We start from the raw sequence: 17,990 nt of genomic DNA, 5'->3' as shown, positions 1-17,990 counted from the left end.
GCCATTTCACATTTCATCTGTTGGTCTGTTTTGCTGTAAGCAACATACACCATCAAAAGCAATTTTTTACATAAAGAACTTTTAACTTAATTACCCACAATTAATAACGTTGGTATAATTCCATCTTAATTCATTACCCACCCGTAATAGAGTTCTTAAATGATTCTGGCTCCCCCCCCCCATTAATACAATAATACAATACAATAACAGAGTTGGAAGGGACCTTGGAGGTCTTCTAGTCCAACCCCCTGCCTAGGCAGGAAACTCTATTCCGTTCCAGACAAATGGCTATCCAACATCTTCTTAAAGACTTCCAGCATTCACAACTTTTGGAGGCAAGCTGTTCCACTGATTAATTGTTCTCACTGTCAGGAAGTTTCTCCTCAGTTCTAAGTTGCTTCTCTCCTTGATTAGTTTCCACCCATTGCTTCTTTTTCTACCCTCAGGTGCCTTGGAAAATAGCTTGACTCCCTCTTCTTTGGGGCAGCCCCTGAGATATTGGAAGACTGCTATCATGTCTCCCCTGGTCCTTCTTTTGATTAAACTAGACATACTCAGTTCCTGCAACCGTTCTTCATGTGTTTTAGTCTCCATTGACTTTGCTTGTCAAAAGTTCCAAGTTACAACTATTTGTTGAATGTCTGTTGAGATTCTCAGGTCTCCTCCAGGGCCTGGTTGTCCCAAAGGTGCTTTTTTTTTTTTAATTACATGAGGCAACTGGACTTTCTGGTTTTTCTTTGAAGAGGTGTTGCTTCTCATCCGAGGAGCTTCTTCAGTTCTGAAGTGAAGTTGAATTGCAGAACTGAGCTGAAGAAGCTTCTCAAATGAGAAGCAAAACCTCTTCAAAGAAAAACCATAAAGTCCAGTTGCCTCTTGGAATGAAAAAAAAGAAAAGCACCTTCGGGACAACTATTTGTTGAGTTACAGCATTGAGAAAAGTGACTTCCGACCAGTTTTCACACTTAATGACCGTTTTGCCCACCCCGTCCCATGACCAAAACTCAAGATGCTTGGCAACTGACGTGTGTGTTTATACAGTGGTTGTAGCATCCTGGGGTCACATAATCCTGTTTGCCACTTCCTTCCAACAAGCAACGGATGGGGCGGGAAGGGGATTCGCTTAAGGACCGCAGGATTCGCTTAACAGCGGTGGCCAAGATCGTCGCAAAACGGGGCAAAGCAGTGGCTTAGCAACTGCCTTGGCTTAGCAACGGAAACGTCGCGCTCCCTTTTGTGGTCCTAAGTCGAGGATTCCCGGGTATTTATTAACGTTGAGATGAACCGCTCAGAAGAGGCGCAGCAAGAGCCCCTTTGAAAAAGACAAAAAACCCGGAGCGGAGCCGAGAGAATGGCGGGAGCCGCCTCGGGAACGGAGAAAAGATCGCCTCAGGTGGCGGGAGGAATCCACCGGCTCTCCAGACAGAAACCGGCCGAGGACGGAGCTCCGCCTCCTCAGCTCGAGCCCAGCCACCAGGCCGGCCTCGAGTGAGCCCAGAGGCGGGAATATTTCCCTGCGCCGCCCCGCCTCTTCCGGCGTCATTGCCGTCATCGCGAGACCCCGCCTCTTCCTCCGCGCCGCCCCTTTGTTTCCGCACTATATAAGCGTCGGCGTCGGCGGCGCCGGCCTCCACTTCGCTCCCGAGCAGGGCCGCGGCGGGCCGTTGGGCGCTTGGCTGGCTGGGGGCCCCGATAGGAGAGAGCGAGAGCGGCGCCATGGAGATGAAGAAGCGGCTGACGCTGGAGCTGCGCAACAAGAAGCCCGCCGAGGTCAGCCCCGGGGGGGGGATCGCCTACCACCTTCACCCCTCCCCTTCCCCCCTCGCTTGCACACACGTGTGTCCGGCAGACATGTTGGAGGCGCGCGGGAGGGAGGGCGGCCTGGAGGATTGCCTTCCTGCGCCCCCCCAAAATACCCTGGAAGCCCCCCCTCCCCTCCAGACGCCCCCCCGCCGCCACCAATGGACCCCCGCGCACATGGCCGGGCCGGAGCAGCCGGTGAAAGGCTCCCCCCTCCCCCGATCGTTTCCCCCCTCCCGCCCCAGGAAGGAACGGGTGGGGGTCGCGCACGTGGGGATCGGGCTCCACGTTGGGCCTGGAAGGGGGGTCTCCGACTTGGGAAGGGGGGGTCAGCTTTCCCCCCTCCCAGTTTTGCACGAGAGACATTTAGCCTCCCCCCCTCCCCGAGAGGAAGGGACGACCCCCCCAAATAACTTCTCCTGATAGGGGGAGGGGAATGTGGGGGAGATCTCGTGTGGGAGGGAAAAGGGGGGAGGGAAAGGACTGCTTGTCTCGTCCACGTGGGTCTTTTTCCGGGGGGGGGCGCACAAACAAAATGGAGGGAGGGCCTGGGGTGCTACTGGGAAGGGGCATCGGGAGTTTTGCGGGGGGGAGGGGTCGCCTAAGCATGGCGCTGGGGACACACACTGGGGCAAGCTTCGTGCCATCCGCTGGAAAGAAGGGGGGGTGGGATAGGCATGTTGGGGGTCCGAGTTTTTGCAAGGCGGCCGGGCGTTTTGCATCAAGAAAATGACCCTCCCCCAAATAAAAACCCCAACACCCCAGGATTTGGGGTTTTTGCAAGCTGGCGTTGCTTTTGCAGAGGATGCTGCATGGGGAGGGGGAAGGGTGCATTTGGGAGGAGCCCCCCCCCTTCCTTTTGCATTGCACCGCCCCTTTGGGAGGGTGGTGTCTCGCTGCAAGGGACGCCCCTTCCCTTCCCAGGTTGAGTGGCTGGAAGGGGAAATCTTTACTCTCCCCACCCCCCCTCCAAAGCCCCGGCTTGGGATTCCGCCCGCGGGCGCCTCCTTGCAAGAGCCTCCTGCCCTGGAACGGTGGGGGGTCTGGGATCGCATGGGGCGCGGTTTGCGTGGGGCTCGGAGCCCCAGATGAACCTGAAAGGGCTTGCAAAGGAGCCCCGGGCGGCCCTCGCTGCTGCAAAAGCCGGCTAGCCGGGCGGCGATCGTGGCCTCTCTCTCCTCCCCCTCCAAACCCCGCGAGGAATTCTGGGGCTTGTAGTCCTCCAGGTCTTCCTCTCTCTCTTTTTCCCTTTCAACTGGACTTTCTTCGTTTTTCTTTAAAGGCGTTTTGCTTCTCCTCCAAGAAGCTTCCTCCGCTCTGACCAGATGGTGGGGGAGTGGGAGGATTTATTCTCCTTGGAGACAAAGCTGCTCATTTGCATCCTTTTAGAGGGTCGTTGAGGCCACTTGGAGGCTTCTCTGTGTCCTCAGGGTCACCTGAGTGGGGCAAAGGGTTCCTGTAGGCTTTAGTGTTTTTCCCTTTGGAAATCCATTCTTACCCCCACCACCATTCCAAGGGCATCCATCCCAAATTCTACGGCTAAGTCTGTGGAGATTCTCAGCCATCCAAGCCCTGGTTGTCCCCAAAGGTGATTTTTTTTCAAGAGGCAACTGGACTTTCTTGCTTTTGAAGACGTTTCATTTCTCATCCTAGAAGCTTCCTCCACTCTGACCGGATAGTGGGGAAGGGAAGGATTGATGCTCCTTGTAAGCCTGCCACGGGGGGGGGGGGGGCTGCTTTCCCTTCTGCACAAGGCCTTTGCCTGGCAAGAGACCCTGGAGGGGGGCAGGGGAGGCTTCCAGCATGGCTGCCTTTTGATGACAATGGGGAGGGGGCGTCCCTGGGGCACCATCTCTGCTTCTGCTGCCCTTGTTTGGTGTGTGGGGGATTGAACTGACCCCTTTATTTGCAGTGAGGCTCGCACAGAATTGGCCTCCTCTGACCAGGTCGCTCTATATTACCCGACAGAATTTCTGCTGTTAAGCGAGACATTCGTGAAACGGTTTTTTTGGCCCAGTTGTTAAGTGAATTGCTGCAGTTGATGAGTTAAGTCAATCTCCGGCTTCTCCTCCCCCCCAAACGGACTTGGACACTGCAACCATCAGAAATATGAACCAATGGTCAAGCGTCTGCCAATGTGACCAGAGGTGCGGGGGGGGGGGGGAAATGCGGCAAACATAACAAGAGGTTGAATAACCCTTTGTATGGAGAGGTGTAGGGTTTCCTGCCTAGGCAGGAGGTTGGATTAGAAGACCTCCAAGGTCCCTTCCAACTCTGCTATTGTATTGTAAAGGTCGTAACGGTGGAAAAGACGGTCATAAGTCACATTTTTCAGTGCCGTCGTAACTTTGTGGCCAAACTACAGGGCTTCAAAGCAGCAGAATAAAAACACCAGTAAAAGGGAGAGGGAAAAAAAATAACAATAAAAGGATAAATACAGTTTGGCTTTTCCTAAAAGATATTTCCCAAAGGAGAGATTGCAGCCTAGGGAAGTGAGACGGAAGCATCATATATGTCAGGGGTGTCCAAACTTGGCCACTTTAAGACTTGTGGACTTCAACTCCCAGAATTCTGGGAGTTGAAGTCCACAAGTCTTAAAAGTGGCCAAGTTTGAACACCCCTGATATATGTGTTACTTTCTTCAGTGCAATTTTGGATCTTAATTCAGAGATTTAATTTTCTCCAGATAGGTGGAGAATGGAGTCAGTCACCTCTGGAAAGGGTGGGGGGGTGGGGTGGGGGGGTTTCAGTTCAGAAAAAAAAGGTAGCCAAATTCTAACGAAAGGGAAAAAATGATCCATACTCTGAGACTAAAATATATACATGCAAGATAATCCTCCACTTATAACCAAAATGCAGCCCTGGATTCCCGTTGCTAATCTGGACAGCTGTTCAGCGCCTTTCGCCCCATTGGGTGAATTTCCTTGGCCGCCGCCGCTAAGCAAACCACTGCTGTTCTTAAGCGAGTCACGTGGCTAAGTGAGTATTGGCTTCCCCATTGAGGTGGTAGACAAAGGGGACACAGGGCACCGCAACCGTCTTAAATAGGAGTCAAGTTGCCAAGCAATTTTGGTCACGTGACCATGGGATGTTACGATGGTCGTTAAGTGTGAAAAAATGGCCATCATCCCTTTTACCCCCCAGTGGCGTGAAGCTGAACGTTCGCTAAATGAAGTGTTGTAAGTTGAGTAGTGTATTTTTCTAGTGAGGTGTGATGGTGTGGGTGGCTGGTCAGTTCAGTTCCTGTGTAATGCTTTTACTCTGAGAATTTGAGGGGTGGGGGGGAAATCCCCTCTGCAGATGTGCCAGAGGTTGCCCCAACAGCTGGGCCTGGGTTCCTTTTTTAAAAAAACAAGAGCAGGCACACACACACACTCCCCCTCTGGCTGCTTTCTTCCTTAAAGGGGCCAAGGGTTGAGTCTCCCAACTGGGGGGGGGGGGCCTACCAAGAGCAATTTGGGGGCATGGGGGGGGGTTAAAGCTAAAAATGGCAGCTTGGAAAGAGAGGAAGAAAGTGTGAGTTGTTAAGGTTGGTGCACAGGTGTTGACCCTCTGTAAACCCCAAAAATAGCCCCTTTCAGACTGGTGGTGGAATTTTGTGTGCGTTTCTCTTGAACACCATTCTAGTCCACAGTGATTCTCAACTACAGCAACTTCCAGAGCGGGTGGACTTCAACTCCCATAATTCCCCAGCCAGCAGAGCTGGGAGCTGAAGTGCACCCGCTCTGGAAGTTGCCCCCTTTTTGCAGAAGAAATAACGCTTCTCGCGTTGTGCCTGCTTCCACACTCTGAAATTCCACGTTTCTAGATCTTGTGGAAATCAGTTTGGTGGCTTGCACAAACATTCGTTTTGGGAGGTTGTTACGTTCAGAAAAACAGGCACAACTGAAGGCTACAGAGGAAATTATTGATCCTTCTACTCCGTGTTGCAGTGGATGAATGATTTGAGTCTTTGCCCTTTGGATTTTGTCTCTAAAAATAATTGTTTGGGGCTTTGAAAGTTACATTAGATCTTTTTTGGCATTTCCAAGTAGAACGAAAATGGTTTTGCTTGTATGATACACTGCACCCCCCCCCCCCCCCCCATGCACCCAATTGCTATAAAGCCCAGAGAATTTCAGGTTTTTTCTGCATAACACAGTTTTCTTTACAGGCACACACCCCTCGCCTTGGGTATATTAGCCCCTAACTCCTTTGGGACTCAAGATTCTAGTCCTCTTGATGGGATAATTTGTACACGACCCATTCACTTCATGAGAAAAAAAATAGGAGGGCCATAAATGAGAGAAAGAGAAAATTTGGCAGAAAAGAAACTTGGTTGGGCCGGCTTTTCTCAGAGGTCTGTGTTGTTGAAAGTCTGCAAACTTTTCACCACTGGGAAATGTGTTTGAAATTAGTGGCAAAGTTTATGTCACCTGGTGTTGCAAAATCATCATCAGAGTTGGAAGGGACCTTGGTGGTCGTCTAGTCCAGCCCCCTGCTAAAGCAGGAGACCCTGTACCATTTCAGACAAGTGACTGTCCAGTCTCCAGTGATGAAGCACCCACAACGTCTGGTGGCAAACAGTTCCACTAGTTAATTGTCCTCACTGAGGAAGTCTCCTTAATTCCAGGTTGCTTCTCTCCTTGATTAGTTTCCATCTGTCGCTTTTCGTCCTGCCTTCAGGTGCTTTGGAGGATAGATTGACCCCTTCTCCTTTGGGGCAGACCCTCAAATATTGCTATCGTACCCCCCAGTCCTTCTTTTCTCTAGACATACCCCATTCCTGCAACCGTTCTTTGTATGTTTTAGCCTCCCGTCCCCTAATCCTCTTTGTTGCTCTTCTCTGCACTCTTTCTATAGTCTCCACATCTTTTCTACATCATGGCGACCAGAACTGAATGCAGGATTCCAAGTGTGGCCTTACTAAGGCTTTACAAATTGTATTCTGTTTAAGAATTTAGCTTGGCGAGCATCAAATTAAGTAATGGTGCACGGGTATAAATCAGTCATTTATAGAGAGCAGTAAGACCCAGTGAGGTAAGACTGCGGAAGGTGTATGTGTGTCTTTTTTCGATTGGCACACCACTGGTTCATGCAAAGGTGCCCTGTCCAGGCAAGTGGGAAGAGTGGAAGGCCAGCAGGCTAAGAGGTGGATTATTGGAAGAGCCTCGGAGGGGATTAATACTCCGCCAATTCAACCTGAAATTTAGAACTGGATCTACCTATTGTAAAGAGGAGAGTTACCTTAGTCTAGCTAGCAAAAAAAGGTTTTGCTTCCTTTATAACAACATTTGTGAGTCTGAAAAGATACCCGTGGATGCCTCCTGGTTTTTTTTAAGGCAGGCACAGATAGTCCTCGACTTAACCCACAATTGAGCCCCAGATTTCTATTGCTAAGTGAGACCAGTTGTATTTTACAAAACTTTTTTGCTGCGGTTCTTGAGTGTATCCCGCAGTGGTTAAGTCAGTAACACGGTTAAGTCAATCTGTCTTCCCAATTGAGTTGGCTTGTCAGAAGGTTGCAAAAGTGGATTCCGGGATGCTGTGGCCGTCATAAATATGAACCCAGTTGCCAAGTGTCTGCATTTTGAGCCCACACAGCCATGGGGATGCTGTCATGAATGTGAAAAGTGATCATAAAGTCACTTGTTTTCGGTTCCATTGTAACTTCGATCGCTAAATGAACTGTTGTGAGTCGAGGGCTTCCTGTGTGTGTTTGTCCTTCTAGGATATTGCTGTGTGTTTTGGTGTTTTCATGCCTTGCGTTGCCCCTAAATAGAGGGTGGATCAAAACATCACTCATTATTCCCCAGGAATCAAATCCACTTGCTGTCCGATCATGAGACTCTTCCCCATCTTTGTACGGTTGGCCAGCTCCTGCGGAGAGCCCATCCAGCCCCGCTGGGCACATGGCCCACCCCTCTTCCCTTTCTGGCATCCATCCGTGCAAGCGTCCCGGCGAGCATTATCCTGCCTCGGCCTGCGCAGAGGGGAGAAACTGCAGGGTCAGGCGCGGCAAAAGAATGCAGTTGCTGACGCGGCCGGTTGGGCTGCATTGCTGCTGTGCTGCCAGACTCATGAGATCAGGCTGGGCTTGTGCCACGCAGCTGCTCCAAGCAGCGCCAAGCTCGGGCACTTTCAGGAAGACGGCCTGCGTGGAGCCAGTCCCGAGGCCTCCGGGTCAGGCAGCTTGAAAAGCCGGTTGCTGGCAGGGTGTGGGTGTATACATGTGTATGTAAGCAAGCCTTTCCCAGCCTCTGCGCTGGGGACCCGGGGACTTAAAGTGGTGCACTGTAGCTGAAGTGTTCAAAGAAGCAAGATTCTAGTCCTCATGGTTCCTCCGAATATTGATGAATCAAAGGGATTGTCAACGGGCAGAACTGGAAACCTTGCCTTCTTCTTAACTCTGGTGTGCCCCCTTGGTCTACCTTTGAGTCTGGGGCAATCCTGTTTTCTTGGCTCTGTCTGCTGCCTTCACACGCAGCACCGTTATGGATTTGTTCCTGTTTTTTGCTTTGTCCAAGACGTATTCCCTGACTTATAACCACAATTGAGCCCAGAATTTCTGTTCCCTTAAGCGAGACAGTTATTAAGTGCATTTTGCCCCATTTTATGACCTTTCTTGCCACAGTCATTGAGTCACTGCAGTTTTTGTGTTAATAACATGGTTGTTCAGTGAATCTGGCTTCCCCTTTGATTTTGCTTGTCAAGAAGGTCACAAAAGGAGGTCGCAGAACCCCGGGACATTGCATCTGTCATAAATCTGAACCAGCTGAATTTTGATCACGTGATGGTCTGAATGCAGCAGCAATGGCCATAAGTGTGAAAATAGTCACAAGTCTCTCAGGGCTTGGTATAACTTTGAATGGTCACACATGGGTTGTAAGTCGAGAATTACTTGTGGTCGCCAGCTTGACAGGGAATGTAGGCGTGGAAATTTAACCATGGTTCAAACTTAGTGGTGTTTTTGGATTGCTATCTCTGCACTCCACAATGTTTGCTGCAAGGCTGCAGAAAGAAGGGCTGGTCTTTTGAAACTTTTTTTTTCTTCCTGCTTTCCAGAATGGACGTCGACTTCCTTTACAAAGGCAGCCAGCCGCAGTTGAGAGCCAATTGTTTGTCTCAGCAACGGCCTCACAACAAGCCTGCAGGCTAGGCTTAACTCTTAGCTCCTTCTTAAAAGGCTTCTCCGAGGCTACTCCATGAGGTGGCTCCTCTTCATCTGGTTAGCCTATTTAATTTAGTAGCTGGAACAATAAAGTGTACAGTGGACCAGAACACACAGTTGCAGTTGATTACTTAGAGAGTGCTGACACATGGGTGAGGCAATTTGCGGTATGATTGGTTGCTGTGGGTATAAAGGGGGAGTGTCCCTTTTCTTTCCGTTTTTTTCTTCTGTGTGTTCTGTATACATTTTGATTTGCCTCATGGTGTTCCTGACCAACTTGTCTTTTTATCTACATTGTGATTGGTTGCTGTGGGTATAAAGGGAGTTTCCCTTTTTCCCGCCTTTTTCTTCTGTGGGTTCTGTGTACCATTTAGAGTTACCTCATGATGTTCCTGTGTTCCTGACTATCTTGTCTGCTCTTCTATGTTGTGATTGGTTGCTGTGGGTGTAAAGGGAGTTTTCCTGTTTTCCCGCCTTTTTCTTCTATGTGTTCTGTATACCATTTAGATTTACCTCATGGTGTTTCTATGTTCCTGACTATCTAGTCTGCTCCTGCATGAGGTAATCTGCGCTATGATTGGTTGCTGTGGGTGAAAAAGGAGGAGCTTCCCCGTTTTCCCACCTTTTTCTTCTGTGTGTTCTGTATACCTTTTAGATTTACCTCATGACGTTCCTGTGTCTGCTGTGGATGTAGATGTTAAATATATTTATAGAAAACCACACATTTGTGTGAGTGTCTCCGACTTCATTTTGGGACACCTGCCTCTCAAAGCACATCTCCCGTCAGAAATGCAGGAACTGGAAAGGGGACACTTAATTTAATTTTTTTTAAATTAAAAACTTAATAAAATTGATACATTCATATAGTTCTTGCCCAATGCTGGCAGATCACGTCTGACCAGCAAGTCATTCTGTGTGCATATATCAGTCCCAGAGGGTGCACTGTAGAAGATGGATGCTTGTGTGAATAGTGTCATATTTGTGTTAAATAGTGGCATATTCCCCAGAGGGCTAAAGCAAGAGGCCACAGCCATTATTGGCTTGTCCTGACTGGATCTTTAAGAATTGAATTTGGGGGGAAGTGGGGTCGGAGAGATAGGATAGGACCCCCAGGCGTTGCTCCCAATTTTGCGACCTTCTTTGCCATGGTTGTTAAGCGAATCATTGCCATTGTTAAGTGACTTGTGTGGTCATGAAGTGAACCCGGCTTCCCACGTTGACTTTGCTTGTGGGAAGGTTGCAAATGGCGGTCAGGTGACCCTGGGGTACACAACTGTTGTGCCAAATGCCTGAATTTTGATTGCATGGCCATGGAGGTGCTTCCATAACTACTCCCTTTTTTTCAGTGCCGCCGAGTGGTTGCTAAATGAGGGATTGTTAGCCAAGGACTGCCTGTACAGTTAATCCTTCACTTATGACCTGACCAAAATGGAGCCCAAAATTATTCTCCCCTTGGCTTATGTCATCAATCCCTAGTGGTCCCTGAGATTCGAAAGGTTGATGACTCCCCTGGATTGGATTAGACCACCTCCCCCAGAATCCCCTAGCTGTGCCCGGTGGAATTCTGGCAGCCGGACTTCGAAGAGCGTCATGGGTGTGTCTCACTTTCCTAGGTGAAGGAGCTGGTGCTGGACAACTGCAACTCGGACGATGGCAAGATCAGTGGGCTCTCCGCCGACTTTGAAAATCTGGAATTCCTGAGCATGATCAACGTCCACCTTCTCTCCATATCTAACCTGCCCAAGCTTAGCAAACTCCGGAAGGTGAGCACCTGGGGGCAAGACCGGCGGGATTGGATGTGTGTGTGTTGTGCGTTGAGCCGGATCTGAGCGGGCTGGGGAATTCTGGGAGTTGCAGTTCACACCTCTAAAAGTCCCCCAAGATTGGGAAAACGCTGCTCTCGATCATTCCTTTTGCAAGATCCCCCCCCCTGGGGGGGGGGGGGCGGGGATTCAGCTGAGTGGTTGCAGCTCCCATTTTGACTTTTCTGACCTCTCCTTCACCTACACATGGTCACCTACCTGATCTAACTGTGTCCTCTGCCTGATTTTCTGTTTACCTCTGCTGTCTTTGTTTTTCCCATCCCCATGTTTTATGTTTTTTATTTTATGATTATATATATATATATATGTGTGTGTGTGTGTGTGTGTGTGTGTGTGTTGCATTTGTGCTGATAAAATAAAGGGAGACTAGTTTGTGTTTGTAACACAAACAAATATATATATATTATTTTTAGTTTATTATACATTTTTACTTTTTAAATTTTACGTTATATATTTTATTTTTTGTATTTTTATATTTTTATTTTTAATATTTTTAGTTATATTTTTTACTTTTTATATTTGGTGTTATGTATTATATATTTGCTATTTTATTTAGTTCATTACATATTTTTATTTTTTATATTTTGTTTTATTTCATTTATTTTTTATTTGTTCGGTTTCCATACCTGCCCAGCTTTAGGGTGGGCGGAGTGGAGGTGCAGTGTTCCCCTTTGGAGGGGGGGTGCCTCTCTCGCGGAGGCTAGCTTCAAACCTGCCTTTCCTTTCAGTCCCATCCTGTTTGGCTGGTGGCATTTTTGCACCATGGAAATGTCCTTGTTTTTCTTAGTCATCTTTTAAGCCATTGATTTAAAAGTGTGATTCTTAACGGCCCAGAGCCCAGAATCTGGGAGGGTTGAAGGATTAGCAGAGTTGCATAATAAATGTACAAAAGAGGGCATGGGTTGAAAATGCTGCCTCCGTTTCCCTGTTTGCCCTTTTCTGTTTCTCTAAGTGGAGCGGCTCCAATTCAACTCCAGAGGGGTTGCCCCAATCCAATGCAGTGGGGAGGGTCGTGGGTCATTCTCAGGTTGCATAATCCACACAGAAGGATTATGTAGTGTATTGTCTCTGGAGCCGCCGTTTACTGTTTTCTTTTCGGCAGCTGGAGCTGAGCGACAATCGTATTTCGGGCGGGCTGGAAGTCCTCGCGGAAAAAACGCCAAATTTGACGCAGTTGAACCTCAGCGGGAATAAAATCAAAGAGATCAGCACGTTGGACCCTCTGGTGAGTTGATGGTCTGGCCGCACCGAATTGCGAGCGAGAGTTTTCGCCTGTGTGTGTGTGGAAAGACGCACAAAATGATTTGAGCTCCAAACAGAAAGCCTGTAGTTCTCAACTTACTACCTCAATTGAGCCCAGAGTTTGTTGTTAAGCGAAACATTAGTTGTGAGTTTTTGCTCCCTTTTTAGAACCTTTCATACCCCAGTCGTTAAGTGAATCACTGCAGTTGTTAGGTGAATCTGGTTTTCCCATTTACTTGGTTCATCAGAAGGTCGCAAAAGGATGCTGCAGCGGTCGTAAGAGTGAAAAATGGTCATAGGTTGCTTTTTTTCAAGTGCTGTTGTAACTTGGAACAGTCACTGAATGAACTGTTGTAAATCGAGCATCCCACCTGTATTGGAGGACCTTCTGGAAAGGCTTTATTCTGTAGGCCAGTAATGGAGCCCCCTCCTCCTCAGCAAATGACACACCGCCACCTCCCAAAATCTGTATTTTTCTTAATCTGGCCACCTTCTACAGCAAGGGTGTCAAACCTGCTGTCCGGATACGTCACGCCCATGCCCAGTTTAGCATAGGGCCCAAAGTTGTGATACGTCACGTGATGCCGCGAGTTTGACACCCTGTTCTACAGGTAGTCCTTGACTTACAATTTGCGACAATGCCCATCAGTTTTTGAGTGCACATTTGGTCTAGGGGAGGGATGTGGCTGCTCTGTGCCTGGAGCGGAGGCGGGGGGAAGCACCCCTCCTGAACTGGGCCACTTTCTCCCCTCCCCCGCTGCAGAAAAAGCTTCCCCACCTGCGGAACCTTGACCTCTTCAATTGCGAGGTGACGACGCTAAACAACTACCGCGAGATCATCTTCACCCTCCTGCCTCAGCTGATTTATCTTGATGGGTTCGACGCCAGTGACAAAGAAGCTCCCGATTCGGACCCAGAAGCTGACGGGCTGGATGATGAGTACGATGAGAACGGAGATGGTGAGTAGTCCGGCCCCGGGGCTTCAATTCCGCAGCCGCCGTTTCGACTTTTTTTCACTTTTCACCAACTCTCAGAGAACGTGGCTGGGACGGGTTAGACAAGATTGTTGCCTCCTTCAAGGCCGTAGTAAGCCTGTTTGGGGATCGATCCAGCAACTATTTTTCCAAAACCCTGAGACGTTCAATGCCTTGCCGTTGTGGTTATTTGGAGTGGGGGGCAAGACACTGGGGCCACTGAAATGGCTTGTGATGAATTCACCTTTTTTTTTTGTAACCTTGAGGCCTAGACCAGGGCTCTCCCATCTTGGCAACTTACTCCCAGAATTCCCTGTTGTCATGGCTGGCGGAAGAATTCTGAGATTTGAAGTCCACAAGTCTTAAAGTTGCCAAGTTTAGAGAATCCTTTACATATGGAAAATGGAATGGGAATAGAACTGGAAGGGACCTCAGAGGTCGTCTAGTCCCTTGGCCTCCCCCCCCCCCTCTTTCTCTTTTCCTTAATTCCAGGTGGTTTCTTTCCTTGATTAATTTCCGTCCGTTGCTTTTGGTCCTACCTTCAGGTGCTTTGGAGAATAAGTTGACCCCCCTCTTCTTTGGGGCAGCCCCTCAAATACTGGACCACTTTCCTTTAGACCAGCCAAACCCCAAATCCTGCAACCGTCCTTCCTATGTTTTAGCCTCCAGGCCTTTGATCATCTTAGTTGCTCTTCTCTGAACTTTTCCAAGGTGTCAACATCTTTTTTGTAATTTGGTGACCAAAACTGGATGCTGTATTCCAGGTGTGGCCTTAGTAAAGGCTTTGTAAACCGGTACTAAGACTCCATGTGCTCTTGATTCTATGCCTCTGTTTACGCAACCCAGGATCGTATTGGCCTTCTTGGCTGCCGCCGCACACGGCTGGCTCATGTTTAAGGGATCGTCCACGAGGACTCCAAGATCTTTTCCACAGTGACTGTTTTTGGAGGAAATGGAGTAACTTAGTGCTGCACCCTGTCTGGCAAAGTCCTGGGGTTTCTAGGGGTCCCATCTGACCTCAAGAGTTTAATTCACCAACTCCCCCTAACCTAGGAGCTGATTCTAGGAATCATCTGTGCTCTCCATTCATCCAACTCTTATTATTCTGTTATTGTTGAAGCCCAAAATTTCTGTTGCTGAGACATTGGTTAAGCAAGTTTTGCCCCATCTTATTACCTTCCCTGCCACAGTTACTAAGTGAATCACTGATTATGTTGTTAACAACATGTGTCAAGAGGGTCAAAAAAGGCGTTCGTATGATGGCAGGACCGTCATAAATGTGAGTTGATTGCCAACCGTCTGAACTTTGGCCGTGTGGATCTTGCCATAACTTTGAATGGTCACTAAGTGAACTGTTCGTCAGTCGAGGACTGCCCGGGGTTGTGGCCCAGTCTCTGATGCCGGGAGGTGTCTTTTCCTTGTAGAAGATGAGGAGGACGAGGAAGAGGAGGAAGACGAATTAGATGACGAAGATGACCTGGACGGCGAAGACGAGGAGAACGGGGGAGATGACGAGGTGAATCGTAATATCCCACTTTCTGCGCAATTGTCTACGTGGGGATGGGGTGTGTTTGTACGCCAAAAGTGCTAAGATGAGGCAGCCGCCAAGGCTGCTGCTGCTTTCATCCTAACAAATCTTGTTAAGCTTTGCTGAGATTCGCAAACTTCTTTTTAACAAGATTTGTTGTGATGAAAGAATCTGTGGTCCGAGAATTCCACCAGGAGAACTACTGATAATCCTCCTAAAAAGTTTTTTTTTCCTCAAAAATGCCCCTTCCTCCTTCAGGACGAAGATGATGAGGATGACGTAGATGAAGACGAGGATGAGGATGAAGAAGCCGGTGGGTATCTTGTTCTGACTTTGGTGCCTGAGAATTGCGTCTCGGATTGGATGCGGATATGCTGGTTTTCTGCCTCATCCAACCCTATCACTCCCCTCTCCTTGGTCTCCTTTCCTTTTCAGAGGTCCAGCAGGGCGAGAAGCGGAAACGAGACCCCGAGGAAGACCCGGACGACGACGACGAGGATGAAGAAAACGACGACTGAGGACTCCCTCCCGCCTCTTCCTCCTCCTCGGCTCCTTTGCAGGCCGATCCGTGTTTTTTGGCGGACTGTGTGACTTTCCCGGCCTCTCACCGTTCCCCCCCACACCTTTGTGAGAACTGTGACGAATCCCCTTCCCCCTCTCCTGCCGCCCCTCCCCTCCGCTCTTTTGTAGGGCTGCGAACACCCACAGTATATATTTTTTTAAAAGATGTAGAAAAGGATAGGTGTTTCAGGAGAAGTTGGAATTTTTTGTTTTGGGGGTTAGCTTTCTCTTACCTCTCCAGCCCCCCCACCCCCAGGTATGAGGTATTTGCGACCAAAGGCTTAGCAATGCAAAGGCAGATTTACTGAACCTGCAAGCAATTTGGCTTCCCCCCCCCTCTCCCTCCCCCCCACCTGGATGCATTTGGACACTCCTGGCAATTTCTGGCTGGGGGTGGTGGAGTCAAGTCTGCTATGGCCCCTCCCACTCTCCCCCGGAGGCTGAAGATGCACCCTTCTGGAAACCCCCGGTCAAGCAGGGTGCTCGGTGCAGCTGTGGCCCTCGGCGTGAGTTCCAGATGCAGGACCGTCCTCTCTTTGGCATGGGCTTTGCGGCGATGTTGCCGAAGTGTTTTACAAGTGGATTGTGGTTCGCTTGCTGTGATGTTTAGTTTTTAATTCGGTTGTCTGCTTCTGTGATTTATTCCTTGCTGATCTGTGCCCCACTCACCCACCCGCCGCCACCATGAGCCCAGAGGGAGGAGTTCAGCTGTGCCCCCCTCCCCCCAAAACGGGCATGCTCCAGACAAGTGTGGGGCACGAGTCCACCCATGGCCAGCCTGGCAAAGGGGGGGGGGGAAGCCTCGCTCGAAAGGGGGTTTCTCAATCAACAGGATAGCAAAATGCAGCATGAGGTTGCAAAAACAAAACGCCTACTTTAAAAAAAAAGAATTCTCCAGATTGTAAAGCCCTGCTTTTTTAAAAAAATGTAATTTTAGTTTTTGTGGCTAGGAAAACACTTTGAGCACAAACCTCCCACCTCCCACGTTCAGAGCTGCGGTTCAACGTTCCCTCGCTTTCCCCCCCCCCTTTCCTGGCCGATGATGGGTGGGATTTTTTAGCCCCTAGTTAAAAAAAAAACATTTTCAGCACAGATTTGGTAAAAAAAGAAGAAGAAGAAGAAATATATCATATCTCCCTCCAACCCACCCACCCCTTTGGAATTTTGGGCCCTCTTTTATATATCTCCTTTTTGTTAATGGAATTTGGATAAGACTTTTAATAAAAGACTTGGTTTTTAAAAAGGAACAATGCAGGAAGCCAATGTGTTAAAATTCAATGATTTGGGGGGGGGGATTGCATACACCTACTTTTTGGAGGGGTGGGGGACTTTGAAAGGGTCTTGAAGAAAAGACCACAAGGTTTCAAAAGTGCCTTACAGTAGCTAAGCTTACTCTTTATGGAAGGGGTCCCCTTAAGGCCATCCAGTTCAACCCCCCCCCCCCCCCACACTTGGATAAACGCGGCCTAAGGAGATGACCAACGTCTCCATAGACCATTTGTTTCCCCTGTGAGCTACCCTCTTAATTTCTGGAGTGTGCAGCAATTGGAATCCGCTTCAACCATGGTTTGTTTTTAAACCATGTCTTGTAAAGGAATCCATCCACAGCAAGGGAGTCTCCAGCAGGTGGGGGAGTGGAGGGTCAGCTTGGCCTAAGAGACGGGAAAGGAGGGGGTCATTTGAAAACATGGGATGTGTTTTCAAACATGGGACGGTGGAGAAAGTCCAGGAATGATGGTCTGTTCTGCAAGATGTTTCTGAGACTATCTTAAGTTGAACCAGGTTAAATCAACTGGGAAACACTTTCCAGGTGCTGGTCTTCGGGATAGAGGGTGCCAAATTCACTGGGACATAATTCAATGTTTGTTGACCATGGCCGGTGGACTTTAACTACGGAATTCTGGGAGTTGAAGTCCACCCCCCACCCCATGGAATAGCCGCCATTCAGGGGTTCTAGAAACGGAATCTAGAACTAGGTCTGTCTCCATTTTCTGGAGCTCTGGAAGGAATGTCCAGATGCGGGAGAAGAATGCACAAAAGAGGATTGTAAAAGAGACGCAGGACCTTCCTGTGCACGCTTTGTGCATCTTGGTTTTAGCCAAGTTAGGTTGGGTGGTTAGTAACATTCTACAAACCTAGCTTAGCTTTACGGGTTGATGTAATAGGCAATGCAATGGGTTTGTCAAACACAGAACAGAATAACAGAAGGGACCTTGGAGGTCTTCTAGTCCAACCCCCTGCTCAGGCAGGAAATCCTATCCCATTTCAGACAAATGGGTCTCCAATCTCATGGAGCCTTCACAACTTCTGGTGGCAAGCTGTTCCACCGGTTAATTGCTCTCACTGTTGGGGAAATTTCTCAATTCTTGAGTCATTTTTTCTGGAAGGACCAATAGACAGGCTCAAATTATCCAATTTTGGACATAATTACAAGAAAATTGAGATCTCTGGAAGACATAGGTAGTCCTTGACTAATGACAATAGAGCCCAAAATTTATGTTGCTAAGCAAGACAGTCCGTAAGTGAGTTTGCTCCCATTTCACCCCCTTTCTTGCCACTGTCGTTAAGTGAATTCCTGCAGTTGAGTTAGTAACACGGTTGTTAAGTGAATCTGGTTTCCCCCCCATGGACTTGGCTTGTCTGAAGGTCACAAAGGGATCATGGCACACTGGCCGTCGTAAATATGAGTCCGCTGCCAAGCATCTGAGTTTTGATCACCTGACCACAGGGATGCTCAGTTTTTGCTGGCAGAGGGCTGCAGGAGGCCGTCACAGCCTAAAACAGAACTCGGGAGCTCCGCACAGAGGCAACGCGGGCCAGTCCTCCGCTGTTTCCAAGGCCAGATCTAAGCACACTGTTGGCCGGATCCAGTCCACGGGGGCCTTGAGTTTGCCACCCCTGTGATGTTACTTGCA

General features: G+C 48.9%; 1 protein-coding gene across 1 annotated transcript; it reads left to right on the top strand.

Moving 5' to 3' along the window:
• The first annotated feature begins 1,612 nt into the window (after positions 1–1,612).
• LOC309383628 (acidic leucine-rich nuclear phosphoprotein 32 family member D-like) lies at positions 1,613–16,325 on the top strand. The gene is made up of 7 exons (XM_081936413.1): positions 1,613–1,767; positions 10,561–10,710; positions 11,873–11,995; positions 12,776–12,971; positions 14,411–14,502; positions 14,773–14,827; positions 14,950–16,325. Exons 1-7 carry the CDS (start codon positions 1,714–1,716, stop codon positions 15,030–15,032), a joined length of 753 nt encoding a protein of 250 aa, XP_081792539.1. The 5' UTR covers positions 1,613–1,713; the 3' UTR covers positions 15,033–16,325.
• Positions 16,326–17,990: the final 1,665 nt, after the last annotated feature.

Source organism: Natrix helvetica (genome assembly GCF_964273705.1).
Source record: "Natrix helvetica genome assembly, chromosome: 1".
NCBI classification, from domain to species: domain Eukaryota; kingdom Metazoa; phylum Chordata; class Lepidosauria; order Squamata; family Natricidae; genus Natrix; species Natrix helvetica.
This window is presented reverse-complemented; position numbering and strand designations above follow the sequence as displayed.

Coding starts and splice junctions, on each gene's coding strand:
- LOC309383628 (XM_081936413.1), top strand. CDS start 1,714: ATGGAGATGAAGAAGCGGCTGACGCTGGAGCTGCGCAACAAGAAGCCC. Junction 10,711..11,872: donor AGCTTAGCAAACTCCGGAAG/GTGAGCACCTGG, acceptor TCTTTTCGGCAG/CTGGAGCTGAGCGACAATCG. Junction 14,828..14,949: donor GGATGAGGATGAAGAAGCCG/GTGGGTATCTTG, acceptor TTTCCTTTTCAG/AGGTCCAGCAGGGCGAGAAG.